Source organism: Mus pahari, chromosome 11 (assembly GCF_900095145.1).
Source record: "Mus pahari chromosome 11, PAHARI_EIJ_v1.1, whole genome shotgun sequence".
Classification (NCBI taxonomy): domain Eukaryota; kingdom Metazoa; phylum Chordata; class Mammalia; order Rodentia; family Muridae; genus Mus; species Mus pahari.
This window is the reverse complement of record NC_034600.1, coordinates 30,449,254-30,465,286: the sequence shown is the minus strand read 5'-3', so window position 1 is coordinate 30,465,286 and position 16,033 is coordinate 30,449,254. Positions and strand designations below refer to the sequence as shown.

The 16,033-nt window shown below is 43.9% G+C and overlaps 1 protein-coding gene across 2 annotated transcripts in view; it reads right to left on the bottom strand.

The window, feature by feature from the left end:
* Nucleotides 1-16,033, bottom strand: part of Mrps27 (mitochondrial ribosomal protein S27) — a 73,704-nt gene that overhangs the window by 42,109 nt on the left and 15,562 nt on the right. For both annotated transcript variants that reach the window (XM_021208641.2, XM_029544009.1), the window contains exons 3-4: nt 13,502-13,572; nt 11,253-11,311 (exon numbers count right to left, since the gene is read on the bottom strand). In XM_021208641.2, the coding sequence (XP_021064300.1) occupies nt 11,253-11,311; nt 13,502-13,572 (130 nt within the window). The remainder of the gene's footprint in view (nt 1-11,252; nt 11,312-13,501; nt 13,573-16,033) is intronic.

The window sequence follows — 16,033 nt, the reverse complement described above, 5'->3', positions numbered from 1 at the left end:
CTGAAAGAAAGCACTGTTAACAGCTTTTGTGTGACAGTACTTACCACTCAAAGGCATCCTATGTATATACTCCTTGTACATATATATAGACCCATGTATCACAGAACATGCACACATGCCGCACAAACCATAACTTATCACCTAATAATTCTGTGACTTAACCCACAGCAAATATAAATATACATCAAGCACTCATTCTTAACATTTCTGCAATCCTTTCTCCCTCTATCTGGCAGCCTTAGCCCTAAGTTGTCCCCACAGGTGTCTCTCTCTGATGGCAGGCCTCACAAAGCCAGGTCTAACCTCAACTTTACCACTCAGGTCCTACCCTTTTTATGCATATTTGTGGGTGACAGCATTAATCCCTCTTTCCTTTTACCACAAACATATTTTAAAACATAAACCTTGTTTGTTTTTTAAAAAAGATTTATTTATTTATTATATGTAAGTACACTGTAGCTGTCTTCAGACACACCAGAAGAAGACATCAGATCTCATTACAGATGGTTGTGAGCCACTATGTGGTTGCTGGGATTTGACCTCTGGCAGAGCAGTCAGTGCTCTTAACTGCGGAGCCATCTCTCCAGCCCCCACCATAACATAAACACAGTGAACTTATCTATTACATGTGGCATTTGCCTGGACTTGAACAGCTTCACATATGTACTCATCCTCAAGAATCTGCAACCTTTTTGATTTGTGTGATTATATCTTTCCTTTAAATACACCACAGCTGTAGTGAATTAAAAAACTGTTCTTCTATCTCCTATTGGCTTTAGAACTTCCCTTATAAACAGATCGGATTCATCTTATGGACACAGTAGTTGGTATCTGTCCTCATGTATTCTCATTTTAAACCTTGTCAGAGCAGTTGTTTCAACAGAAAAAGAACAGCTAATTGACACAATTAATCTTTATCTCCATGTCCCTATATTTATACCCTTTTCTTTTTATCCAAATAAATACTAGACATTTAATCCATTTTGTTGATTTGTTTGTTCCTAGTTCCTCTACATTAAAAGTGCATACCAGGCATGGTGGCACACCCTTTTAATTACAGCACTAGGGAGGCACAGGCAGGCAGATCTCTGTAAGTTTGGTGCCAGCTTGGACTACACAGGCTGGCTATACATTAAAGACCCTCTCAACAAACAAACCAAACAAACAAAAAGAAAGAATGCATGTGTGGGCTGGAGAGACGGCTCAGCAATTAAGAGCACTGGCCACTCTTGCAGAAATGAAGGCTTAGATCACAGCATCCAACATGGCAGCTCATACCCATCAATAACTCCAGACTGTTTTTTAGAACAGTTCCCTTTAACACTAACAAAGGAGGATCTGATACCCTTTTGTGGCCTCTGTGGGTACCAGGTACGCACATGGTACACATACATACACGTAGGCAAAGCACTCATACACAAACTACATCTTAAACCACATGGAGATGTAAATGTGTGCACACATGAGGCAAACATAGGATAGAAAGACCTAATTAGACAAAAGAACTTTGATAAAGCAGAGCCAGGTTAGAATATCCATATCACCTAAGGAAAAGACACACTAAAAACTATAGCCAACAAGACAAGATATTTGTATACCAAATAAAGCAAAATGGAGATCAACAGAACAAAAAGTCATATGAAAATTATTACCAAGAGGTTCAGGGCACTGTGAAAAGAGTGTTGTGCTCACAGAAAATGGCCTGGATAAAATTGGATGTTTTAATGAAAAAAAAAAAANAAAAAAAAAAAAAAAAAAAAAAAAAAAAACAGTCTGTTTAAAACAAACATAAAGGGAAATGTATCATGAAAAATCACAGCAGTCACGATCAATGAAGAGAGTTCACAAAGGTTCTAAGTAGCCCCTTCCCTAGACACAGAACATCTGGAAATACTTAAGGGTTGACTTGCTCTGGGCCTCAAAAGTCATGATGCAACCAACTGCAACTCCTGCTCCCTCCCACGAACTCCCCCGAAGCCTCTGCTCATCTGCTCTGCTCTCTGACACTGTGTCAGCTCCTAGAAGCAAGCTGCAAACTCACGTGCAGATACTGCACATAAGCAGAAGGCTTTAGTTTGTCTCTGCGTCCCACAGGCTTGGTTCAAGGTTCCTGACTATGTTAGTCATGAAAACAGCCAATAGAAAGAGCTGTTGACAAAGGACTGTACTGCAGGAAACAACTCAGAGAATATGTGCTTTGTGCACCTTTCAGAGACAGAAGACATAAAGATAAATAGTGCACAAAAGTAAGCAGGGATCACTAAGGCTATTTATGACTAAAACCCACAACAGATCAGAAGCCCCATTCTTTCTGTGATCTAGTTTTATATCGACTGCTTTTTTGTTTATTAATCATGACAGAACTGACTGAAATGCTGATGATACCATTTAAGTGTGCAGTGTTTCTGAGAAGCAAAGCAGACCAGGCCCTCATGCTCACAAGGTCTGAGGCTTTGAGCTTAATGAGAAGGCTTAATGGGTAGCTGGTACCCACAGTCAACAGGCTCCAAGTCACACGTCAAACTGGACTTAAACTGGCTCTACCGTTCTGACATCGAGGCTTGAAAGCACCTACCCCCACACTATGACAGGCTGTGTATCGCTGTTGACCTTTCTATGTGGGCTTTCTTTAGGTCTGACTGTCTCTCCGTCACAGTTTAAGGTCTCATCCCACCTCTGTTCTGGTTACCACTGAGACTGCCTCTGAAGAGACCAGGCACAGGCAGATATGCTGGCCTGCTTCCTAAGCCCCCGGTTCGAGTCAGGTCTCCACCCATGGCTTCTAGAACGTGACTTGCTCACCCCAGACTTTACAGATGTGGCTTCAATTTCAATTCAGATTCTAAAGTTGAGAAGCCTCAGAGGCCACCTAGACTCCAGGTTCCCAGCTGCTGCCAGAATGGCAGGCAGCCTAATGGCAATGCTCTGGCAGCTGTGCTTCCTCCAAAGCTCTGCAGACAGCTCTCCTCTAACCGACTAAGTATGATCAGTAGGCAGAGGACAGCCTTACAGATGTGTCCATAACAAAGTGAATGTCCGGCCTCTCCCTGCCTCCCAACTGACTTCCAAGGCAGCACTTCAGCCATGTTCCAGTCCTTTTCCTATTAGCCAGGGCTTCATCTCCAACCCTCTTTGCTTTCAACTTTTCATTAACTCTGTTGATTTATTTCCCCCTCCTGTGTATAATAATCCATTTCTCTCTCCATTTCTACTGCTGATTACCACAGGTCAGATCTTTATCACTGCAAGCCGGGAAAATTAATTTCCTTCCTACTTTTAACCATTTAAGTAAAAAAATTGTTACTAATCTTCATGGAATACCTTTATTATAATACACATTTCTCAAGAGTCTACTGATGATAATTACCTTGTGGGTCATTAAAAAAGTTCTTCCTGACTAAGAAATACACACAAAATAAAATTCAAAAGGTCCAAGACAGAATTCAATGAAAAATTACCCAGGAGTATTTCCTGAAAGAAAGCACTGTTAACAGCTTTTGTGTGACAGTACTTACCACTCAAAGGCATCCTATGTATATACTCCTTGTACATATATATAGACCCATGTATCACAGAACATGCACACATGCCGCACAAACCATAACTTATCACCTAATAATTCTGTGACTTAACCCACAGCAAATATAAATATACATCAAGCACTCATTCTTAACATTTCTGCAATCCTTTCTCCCTCTATCTGGCAGCCTTAGCCCTAAGTTGTCCCCACAGGTGTCTCTCTCTGATGGCAGGCCTCACAAAGCCAGGTCTAACCTCAACTTTACCACTCAGGTCCTACCCTTTTTATGCATATTTGTGGGTGACAGCATTAATCCCTCTTTCCTTTTACCACAAACATATTTTAAAACATAAACCTTGTTTGTTTTTTAAAAAAGATTTATTTATTTATTATATGTAAGTACACTGTAGCTGTCTTCAGACACACCAGAAGAAGACATCAGATCTCATTACAGATGGTTGTGAGCCACTATGTGGTTGCTGGGATTTGACCTCTGGCAGAGCAGTCAGTGCTCTTAACTGCGGAGCCATCTCTCCAGCCCCCACCATAACATAAACACAGTGAACTTATCTATTACATGTGGCATTTGCCTGGACTTGAACAGCTTCACATATGTACTCATCCTCAAGAATCTGCAACCTTTTTGATTTGTGTGATTATATCTTTCCTTTAAATACACCACAGCTGTAGTGAATTAAAAAACTGTTCTTCTATCTCCTATTGGCTTTAGAACTTCCCTTATAAACAGATCGGATTCATCTTATGGACACAGTAGTTGGTATCTGTCCTCATGTATTCTCATTTTAAACCTTGTCAGAGCAGTTGTTTCAACAGAAAAAGAACAGCTAATTGACACAATTAATCTTTATCTCCATGTCCCTATATTTATACCCTTTTCTTTTTATCCAAATAAATACTAGACATTTAATCCATTTTGTTGATTTGTTTGTTCCTAGTTCCTCTACATTAAAAGTGCATACCAGGCATGGTGGCACACCCTTTTAATTACAGCACTAGGGAGGCACAGGCAGGCAGATCTCTGTAAGTTTGGTGCCAGCTTGGACTACACAGGCTGGCTATACATTAAAGACCCTCTCAACAAACAAACCAAACAAACAAAAAGAAAGAATGCATGTGTGGGCTGGAGAGACGGCTCAGCAATTAAGAGCACTGGCCACTCTTGCAGAAATGAAGGCTTAGATCACAGCATCCAACATGGCAGCTCATACCCATCAATAACTCCAGACTGTTTTTTAGAACAGTTCCCTTTAACACTAACAAAGGAGGATCTGATACCCTTTTGTGGCCTCTGTGGGTACCAGGTACGCACATGGTACACATACATACACGTAGGCAAAGCACTCATACACAAACTACATCTTAAACCACATGGAGATGTAAATGTGTGCACACATGAGGCAAACATAGGATAGAAAGACCTAATTAGACAAAAGAACTTTGATAAAGCAGAGCCAGGTTAGAATATCCATATCACCTAAGGAAAAGACACACTAAAAACTATAGCCAACAAGACAAGATATTTGTATACCAAATAAAGCAAAATGGAGATCAACAGAACAAAAAGTCATATGAAAATTATTACCAAGAGGTTCAGGGCACTGTGAAAAGAGTGTTGTGCTCACAGAAAATGGCCTGGATAAAATTGGATGTTTTAATGAAAAAAAAAAAAAGAAAGAAAGGAAGGAAGGAAAGGAAAGGAAAGGAAAGGAAAGGAAAGGAAAGGAAAGGAAAGGAAAGGAAAGGAAAGGAAAGGGAAGGGGAAAAAAACCCCAAGACTTTCAGCCTTATCTTCTATCCTGTGTAAAAACAAGCAAAAATTTAAAAAACAAAGCAAGCAAGCAAACAAACAAAAAGCCCTTAGCTATTTATAAACATAACTCTAGAACCTAAAATTACAAAATTCTCAAGTAAACTATCAGAGAAAATTATCTATGGTGTTCAGTTACTAGAGATGTCTTAGAAGACACCAAAACCAACAACAACAAATCCAGGAAGAACTGGATTTCCATCAAAGGTAAAACCTCACTTTTGAAAAATAAAGTAAGTGAATGAAAATACAATACTCAGAAAAAGAGTTTTCAAATTCAGTAAAAAGAAAACCACCACCAAGACGGCAGAAAATCTGAACATTTTGTCAAAGGACAATCATCAGGCAATTGCAAATTTAAACCAAAATCAAAACACATCAGTTTAGCTTAATCTGTCAGCTGAAGTGCAGAGGCATGGGAGTCACTGGGATTATAAAATGGGCTGAGTACTTTGTAACAACTATCAAGTTCTTTAAAAGTTAAACATATCAGGGCTGGAGAGATGGCTCAGTGGTTAAGAGCACTGTGTTCTTCCAGAGGTCCTGAGTTCAATTCCCAGCAACCATATGGTGGCTCACAACCATCTGTTATGGGATCTGGTGTGTCTGGAGACAGCTACAGTATACTCAAATACATAAAATACATCTTTTTTAAAATCTTAAACAGGTATCTTCTATATGTTCCACCAACTCTACTACAAATTTACCCCAGAGAAACAAAGGACACTATACAAAGAGGGACACACAGGTATTCTTAGTAGCTGGACTGCTCTGCTCTGGCTGCTGAGTTATGGCCCCATTGTAATAAAGACGGTGGCAATCACTCAGACCACTCTGGGAATGGTAAGCCACAGCTTGGAAAGTATATGAGCTGTATTCTTGTTACTAGCTCCAGGCTAAAAGATCAGGGGAAGAAGAATAGACTCTAGAGCAGTAGAGGCCAATGTTCTCCTCGCTCTTCTCACCAAACCCTGTGAGTATCTGTCGAGGATGAACCAAGTTTGCCCATCTGCTCTTATTTAGTACAGAGCACGGATTGTCGTTAAGCATCTTCCCTGGCTTGCAGTGAGGATTAGTAAATAAAGAGCCACAGCGGCAGCAGTGTGAAAGCTGCTGTTCCTGAAAATGGTTAAGGGAACTAACTGTTCCGGAAAACACTCTAGGAACTGTTTGACGCCCTTTGACCTTTAGACTTAAAAAAGTTGGAGTTTCATAGAGACCAAGCAATATGGGTTTTTGTTTGTTTGTTTGAGACAGGGTTTCTCTGAATATCCCTGGCTGTCCTGGAACTCACTGTGTAGACCAGGCTGGCCTTGAACTGCCTGGCTCCAAGCAATATGTTAACAGAAAATTTTAAGATAGCTGTTGAACAAAATCTCTTAGACCTCAAAAAGCTATTCCTGCACAAACCTGCATGCGGCTCACTCCTAAGGAGCCCTGACTTTCCCTCTCCCCACAGGCACAGGCATCTGTACAACCCCACCTTCCAAGGAGCCGTCACAGCACTGATGCTCACTGAAAAATGAAGCGATTTTGGTCCTTCGGCGGGCTGCCAACCTAGGACCTGGAGACATGCAGGCTGCCATCTGTCCCTTCCCAGCTGCTCCTGACCTGTCATCCGTCTCCACCCAGGGACTCCTATTATCTGCCAGGTCAGCTAAGCAACGATGAAGGACGCTTGGGGCCATGATACAGCAGCCTCCCTCTCATTACTGGGTGGCATGTTGCTCTCCATGACAACACAGGGGTCCAATTCTGAGAAAAATATCCTCTTTTGGAGTTCTGCAGCCTTTTCTACAGAGTGACAACAGATACAACATTCTCCATGCTATTTTTCTAGAAACCACAGGCCACTTTAGAACTGTAAATTCTCAGTAGAGAATCTGTTGTATAACTGGAGATTCCTGTCACCCTTCAGGAATGACTGTTATGCTGCGGATTAAATAACCACTTCTGATCACTGATGCTTCGAAGAAACAGGAACAAGTTTCATTTCACCACTACAGTCCCCAAATGATATAGAAGCCTAAGTGAGCTTTTGCAAATATCCTCACTAAAGAGGTCACCAAAAGGGAGGGCAGAAGTGTGTGGCTAGAGCTGCATGCCGTTAGCATAGTCATCAAATGCTAACATGGGAGCAGCTAAAGTTCACTATCACCACACAGATGGTGGCTTTTGTTGATGTTGTGTTTTTCCTATGTCATGTACATATGTAGTTTTGTCTCCTAAAAATAGAGACGTATTCGGCCTCCATGTTCACTTCTCTAAGTGTGGACGGTAAGCATGGAGGGGGTGTGTGTCCAGCTCAGAACCTGACTAGCAGGCCCAGGAAAGGTGGTCTCCAAAATGGAAAAGGCATGTTCACTGTATGAAACTTTATGGATGCTCACCAGTGCTCCAAAGGAGATAAAGAACACTGCAGTTCTCAGAATAAACAGTGAAGTAGCCCACAGACTCCAGACACTCCAGGCACTTCCTTTTATCTGTAGTCCGATTTTCCCATCACTCCGCACTCTGTATCCTTCTCCCACAGTTCCCTTAGGAGCAGTCACTCCCCAGCCTGGTCTTCACGATAGGCTTGCTCTGGGAGACCTACTCAGGACAGGCAGCACCTTGCTCTCCGCTTAGGCAATCTGTCTTAGACAGGGATGTCAGTCAAACAGAGCTACAAAGCCTACCCTTATGAACCCGGTAGGTGACAGTAAAAGCAGGAAGTCTTTTTTCCCTCTCAAAAGGCAGCAAGACAGTAAGTCGGCAACACAAATTCTCTGCCCAGAAGAAAAGGAAAATATTTGTAGCTTAGTTATTTTAAAAATTAGCAGAAGGTACTAAATAATAAATGAACAATAAATGCCGTCCCTCTACACTGACTGCTGACTGGCCTTTACATCAGCTGCTGTTGGCTGACTGTCCCTGTGTCATAGTCTTCACCTGCTGCTGTGGCTTCAGCTGCAACTGCTGCCTCACCACACACTGGGTGCTGATGATGCCAAAATAAAGCAGAAATGTCCCCACCCAGCCAGCCCCTCCCTAGCCCTATTCTCCAGAGAGCGGCTTGGGGCCTGAAGAATCTCCTCGCACACCTAGGCTCCTGGAGACTCCCTGTACCTAACCTTCCATTTGGAAGACAGAACACCTACCGGCCACACACTTGTCCTCCTTCACAGGGCAAGTGGGAATAAGGAAAGAGCATGTTTGCATTAAGGAATCAGGGACAGACTGCTCCAGGAGGCCTGGGAAGGAAGCAGGAAGACCAGGCAAAGAGCCTACTGCTCACGGGCTTGCCTCCCGGGGCTGGGAGCTTTTGTCTCCTACATCCTGAGCTCCTGGAGGGGGGCCTGTGGACTCCCTCTCCAGACTGGTTTTTCCCAACTGAAACCGATTACACCAAAAGACGCTAAGCAAGTATCAAGATGCTAAGAAGTCCCAGATAAGGCAGCCCAGGCTGCGTCCTCGGTGCAGCAGACCCAGAGCAGAAGCAGTCTAACTACCAGTTGCAGTGAACGCACTTGTAAGGAAGCTGCTACAAATGAAAAGAATCAAGGATTTTAATTGGTGTGAATGACAAATGCTGCAAATAGTGCAGGCATCTGTCACTGATACTCATAACAGAAGAAAATGCTAGGCATTACTGAGATGCTAAAATGTCATTTTTTAATGATTTCCCAACTCGCAGATCTCTATAAATATTCTCTGCAGACTCCAACATAGAAAGCAGATGGAGGCATGGCCTCTCTGGCAGAAGCAAAGGGCCTGTGGAAGCCCAATTGGACCTCTCCCTCTCTCTGGTCCTCATCTTCCTCTAGTCAGGCCCCAGGCTTCTCAGAGGGCCTGAAGACCACTCCCAGAGAGAAAGTATTACACCCTTGAAGAGCAAGCCAAACCACACCGACCGCATCAGGTCTGTCTCAGGTCCCTGTTACTGGGGTCAGTTTTTCTTTTGAATGCCTTACTTCAGCTGAAGCTTCAGTTACAACACCACAGCTGGTGCTCTGAGTAAGCCTGCTTTCCAAGTGCTTGCTGACTGACTCTCAGTCTGTTAACCTTCCCACCGACTGAGTCACCTTTATCCTTACTTTGTGAATTTTCCCTTCAGATGTAGAGAACCAGTTTTCAGATTTTTGTCAACAGACTAACTGCCTTAAACACCCGCAGTTTACTGTGGTAACTAGACCATTCTTTTCCTTCATGTTTCATTTTGTATCACAAAGAGTGGATCCCAGTGTGACCGGCTCCCAGAGAGTAGTGCATAGCCCCCACACATATGTCCCTTCAGCTGTCTCCAGAGCAGCCTTCCTATAAAGATCCCCAGTACCCTGCAATACTGCTTGCCCACACTGTCTTGTCTGTGATGTCAAGAGACTTCCTGTGTACTCCTGGGAAGAGATGAGAAGGTGCTATGTGCCACAAGTCCTAGGAACTGCTGGAGCTTGGGATTGCTACCCATGCCCAGATCCACAGCACCAAGTCCATCAGCCTTCTCCTGGTCAGTTAAAATACAGTGGTGGCTACAGGCTGTGACAGGGAAGGAGGGAAGCCTCTGTCATGGTAGCAATAAGAATTACTCTGAGTCAGTGGCCACCTTGCTAATACTGTTCCTCATGCTGTGGTGACCTCCAACTATAAAATTATTTTCACTGCTACTCCATAACTTTAATCCTGCTGTTATGAAGCATGATGTAAATATCTGTGTTTAAAAATGGTCTTAGGTGACCCCGTGAAAGGGTCGTTTGATCCCCAAAAGGCTGGAGATGGAATTGCTCAGGGAGAAGAAATGCTGCAGGCCGCACAGCCAGGAGCTAGCTGTGTGCTCTCTCTGATTAACAAGTTGCTTCATATTCCCTAATGGCAGGCCTGTGTTTTTAAGGTCACTCTGTGTTGGGTCCTGCCTTTTACAGGGACGCCGGAGTACAACAGCTGGAGCGCACCAGACCAGCCGGAACACAGCGTCCTCGAACCGCCCACTGTCACCGCCCACCGCCGGACCGCCCACCGCCATCGCAGGACCGCCGCCGCTGGACCGCCCACTGTCGCCCGGACTGCCCCCCATCATCGCGAGAACTTCGTGGCAACTTCAGGGGACTCTGGGGCATGCTGGGAACTCTTCTTTGTATTTAAGCCAGTTCCAACAATAAAATAGGGGCTTTGATCAGATACGTGTCAGGGCCCAATATTTTCCTTTGCAGCCCTGTTCTTTCTTAGGAGTTCTCATCCTCCAGTTCGAATCCACAGTGGGTTCAGCAGGCAAGAGTGCGAACCCACCCCAAGGTGTTCTGCCCATGCAGACAAGGCGCCGGTCTGCGTGCAGGCAGGAACACTACAACTCTGAGGTCAAAAGTCACTCTGTAAGGATGTGAGCCACAATAATGACAGAAGGCCTAACTGGTGGAAGTTTCTCAGAGGACCAGGTCTCTGATGGCCCAGCTTAACCCCTGACTTCAGTTATCCCAGAGAAACGCCAAGAGTAAAGCTTGTAACTCTTCATTCTTACAAGCCTTTCCTGAGGCCCTAGCATGCTTTGTTTATCCTCTCAGGCTGGGAAGCAGGGTCATTTAGACAATGAGAACATCATTGTCACTGTCCTTGCATGGCTTACCCAGACTCTTAACTCACAAAAGTATCTACAAAGTCACAAAAATGCTTCAAAAACACTGAGAAAAAGGCTAACTCTGATAATGAAAAAGAGGAATCACAGCCACTTGGATTTAAAGAGTCTCATGCATGGTCTACATGGAAACCGAAGACAGCAAAGACATGAATCTTTGTTTATGTTCTGGACTGCATGCAACTCGGTTCATCTTACATGCACACGCACAAACTTCTCAGTACCACAAAAGAAGAAGAAAAAAACCGAACCCCGAGTATTGAAAGTGAGTGTGAAACCAGGGTGAAGGGAAAGCTTACTTGTAAAGATAGTACTCTGCAGAATCTACATCTTCTCGAGACGCAATGTTGTCCACAAACTAGAGAAGAAAAACAAGTCTTGGTTGAATACAAATTGTGCAACATGTTTGGTCTAGACCATGCACTGATCTTTAAAAGGTATGTACTCTTTTTATTGGAATAAGGCTCCACTCTGAAAACCCTTCACACTGGTAAAAACAAAAGGCACACCGTAGCTTCTCTTCCATGTACTTCTATATTTGCTCCAAAACAAAACAAAGCAAACTGCGAGAAAGCACCATTAAAAGCCAAGCCCAAGCCTTGCCCATACAGACAGGAGTGTCTCTCGGAACTGTTTATAGACATTGTCACCTTTATCTTTGTCTTTCCTCTCCATCCTATGCTCCGAGCACACAGAACACAAGGTGGAAATGGCGGAGACTCATTTTTAAAATAAATATAATTCATTTTTATTTTCTGTTCATTAGTGTTTTGACTGCACCTGTGAGGGTGTCAGATGCCCTGGAACTGGAGTCATGGACAGGTGTGAACCACCATGTGGATGCTGGGAATTGAACCTAGGCCCCTGCAAGAGCAGCCAGGGCTCTTCACCACCAAGCGACCTCTCCAGCTCTGAAATGGTGAAGATTCTTAACCCAGCAACAACAGTGTTCTGAACATTAAAATCTAAATGGAGGGATTCCGTCTTAGCTGTTTTCTCTCTGATTTTAGTGCTGATATGAAGCAACTGTTTTAGGATTGAGGTGTCTTCAAGGTATAAAATCTACTGAGCACTGATTGGTGCTGGGAATGCAGCTCATTGGTAGAGAGTACTCGACTCGACCAACACTCAGGAGGAGGCTCCAGATCCAGTCGCCAACACTGAAGCACACCCTGTGGAAACTCTCTGAGTCTGTTCTTTACCTACGATCTGCATGAGCAGGAAATACTCCCCAAGGGTGGATTCTGCTTGCAGGCGGGAGATCTCACGTAGGAAGACAGAATAAGAGACTAGGCATGCTGTGAGTGTAACTAAAGCCTCATGAAGAGAGAGAAGGGAAAGAAAAGGGAGACTTTCTAAAAATAAGCAGGCCCCCAGGGTTTGATTTAGAAATCCATTAAAGGGCAGATAACATGAGGTGCAAACACCAGCCCTGAGCCTGAGAAGCAGCTCTCCTGATAGCATGCTCTGGCACAAACAGATGGCACGGGCCCTCTGGGATTCAGCTGCTCCATCTGGATCAACAGCTACAGGCTTCTGTACTGAGGAGTATGAGGTTCAGGCTAGAACATGCACACAAAAGCTCTTTAAAGTTCCAAGTGTTGTTTAAATGAAAATCGGGTATTTCAGCCCCCAGAGGGGGAAATCACCCTGAAAACAATGGCCTCTCAATCTTCTCCACTGTGGGAGATATTAGTTCCCAAGTCTAAGGTGTGACAACTGAACTGCTTCTCTACTAAAAGAACACAGGGCATGGGGAAGGGATCAGGGATGGAAGGAAAGGTTCTTTCCTTCCCCTCGTCTAGATTTAGTAGCTCCTGACTGAAGGATCCTGCTCACTTCTACAAAAGGTGTTTCCAAGATCTCATCACCTCTGAGGAAGATACGACCACTCTCAAGCTGGGAATGAGGAAACCAGAGAAGACTGCCACCCAGTAAGGTAACCTGGTCTTGTCTTGAGGGTGATTTCAGGTGGACTTTGATGTTCCAGCCTTTCTGCCTACCTGCTGTGTGCATCTGCAAAGTTACCTCACTGTTTGTGCCTTACAAATACCACACACATTTCTCTCACGGCTGCTGTGGAAATGAACACACGTGATAGATGTATGGCGAGAAACTACAAGAGTGGCTGACATGGAGGTGCCCTGTGGTGGTTCCTAACAAACACTACTCCCAGTTGCTGGCCTCACAGTTCTCCTACCCACTACCCAGCGGCAGTCAAGTTCACCGTTAGTACCCACTCTTCCACAGATGTTACCAGCTACTGAAAATATGTTCACTGCTATTACACTGAAGGATATGTTAACTTTAAAAACACAGACTAATATGACCTGAGGAAAATAAATAAATCAGTGATTGCTAACTTGAATCTGGTATATTTATTTCCTTACATTTCAGCCACTACAGCACAAAATATCTACTGGTAATTATAAAAACATACTACACTGTGGAAAGTTATTTTCCATGTGACTACTATTTCTACAGCACAGCTCTGCCTATACAGTCTTGAATGCTTCCTTCTTTGAAAGTAAGTTTAAAATGTTCTTACCCGTGATATCGATAAAGAACTAACAGGCAATTTTCTTTCATACGCTTTGTCCATTAAGGATGCAAGATCAGCTGTGAAGACAAAGGAGAAAGAAGCCTGTTAAATATACACATTTCTCCAGGAAAGTCTAACAGCTCTGACTCCTGCCAGCTGGCCGAGAACGTCACAGTCAGTGTCTAAACAGGTGCTCACTCTTGCTCCTTTTTAGAAATTGAGGGCAACTATTTAGTCACAGTTTTAAATAATTTGTTCAACTAGAGAATACAAAATAATAATCTAAAAAATACAAATTTAGCTCTTAAAAATGGATCCATAAGGTGCCTCTTCAAGGAAACACAAAGCACAGGTTTGTCAGTCTGTAGGTGAGAGGCAGGCCAGGCAGCGGTCACACGCCCCCTTACTCCCTAGCAGTGTACACCAGTCACGTATGGTAGCCACTCCAAAGGCTTTAGAATGATCATTTACCAAGAGACTTTCATATATTTGCTAAACTTTCAGAAAAGCCCCTGCCTCTCCTTCCTGATTAGCCGCCACCACCCAGGTGTCGACTCCTCTCACCAGACCATCCTTAGGACACTGGGAATGGGTGACATCACACTCAGCTCAGACCCTAAAATCACCTTGATCTCAAGCAACACACATTCCAAATGGATTTTGTGTTTGTTTGTTGTTTTTATTTATGTATGTATATGAGTACACTGTAGATGTACTTCATGTGGTTGCTGGGTATTGAATTTAGGACTTCTGCTAGCTCCAGTTAACCCTGTTCGCTCCGGTCCAAAGATTTATTTATTATATATAAGTACACTGTAGCTGTTTTCAGACACACCAGAAGAGGGCATCAGATCTCACTGTGGGTGGTTGTGAGCCACATGTGGTTGCTGGGATTTGAACTCAGGACCTTCAGAAGAGCTGTCGGTGCTCTTACCCACTGAGCCATCTCACTAGCCCTCCAAATGGTTTATGTTACATCCTGTCACTGTTTCGCACGTTTATAGTTCTTTCTAGCTCCCTGAACTCTCAGATCATGGTTCTATCCCATTTCAATGGGATAATCAAGAGAACATTATCCTTGTATCAAATCTACCAGGCCAGTGCTAACTGTCCTCATTTGATCTCTAGCTAGAGATAGCCTTAAGGAAATATTTATCCGCTCATCCCCACCCCAGCATTTCTCAGACTCCATTAGGATTGTCTTTTCTTTCTGTCTCTCCATGTTGGAATGCCCAACTCTCAGTAGTAGAGTATGCTATGGCTTCACACCTGCGTTCAGGCGCTATGTGATGGCAGTCTCTCCCACAGCTTCAATCTCACAGTTGGCTCTGGGTGTAGACATCTACCCCAATTCTGGCCTTTATTTCCAGACCAGCCTTTCCAGTTGTATAGGAATATCTCCATTTGTGTGTTCAACAGACCTTTCAATTTCATGTCCTCTAAATTCTTCAACTGTCCACTCTAAATATGCATTCCCTATCTCAGTAGAAAGAGATGGCTGGCTGGCTGACAAAGCAGGTGTTAGCCCTGACCCCACTGTTTCTCACACTAAGTAACTGGTCATCAACACCTATAGGCCCCAGACTTGAATATATACATGTTATTTCATCAACTGCACTGCTAGGCTTCTAATCTCTTACTTCCTGACCACACTTTAATGACTGTTAAAGGGTGTAAGGGACAGCTCAGCTGGTAAAGTGTTTTCCAAGCAAGCATGAAGTTTGATCATCAGCACGAATTTAAAAAGCCAGCCATGGTGGCATGAGCTTATGATCCCACTACTGAGCAGGCCACTGGGGCTATCTGACCAGCCAGCCAGCTACTGTGCTGAGCACCAGACCAGAAGCAACCTTGTCTCAAAAAACAAAGTGAAAAAAACTATCCTCTTGCCTACACCTACACACACACAGGTGTGCATAAGCCAGCATCATCCATGCGAACACACAGCCATCACCTCACACTTACACATGCACAGGTGTGCACATGCACCTGGCATCATGCACACAAACACACAGTCATCACCTCACACCCACACATGCACAGGTGTGCACATGCAGCCAGCACCATCCATGCAAACACACAATCATAACATTGCCCTTACAACTGATGTTCTGTCACGTAAGCAGGTTAGGGGAGGCTTTTAAAGATAGTTCAGACCCTGTTATTCTCTTTCTGAACCAAGATATTTACTACTAACTACGAATACCCATATAAGATGGTCCCTTGTGCCCTTTCAGTAAAAGTGTCGTGGGAGAACTGAATTCACCAACCTACAGTTTATAGGACAATTCTGTGAAAAGCATCCAGGAACTATCTAAAGGCAGGAATCAAAGGAGGAGAGGATAAGGACTACATGGGCACACCTCTCAGGACGACCTGGGCACACCTCTCAGGACGACCTGGGCACACCTCTCAGGACTACCTGGGCACACCTCTCAGGACTACATGGGCACACCTCTCAGGACGATCTGGGCACACCTCTCAGGACTACCTGGGCACACCTCTCAGGACTACATGGGCACACCTCTCAGGACTACA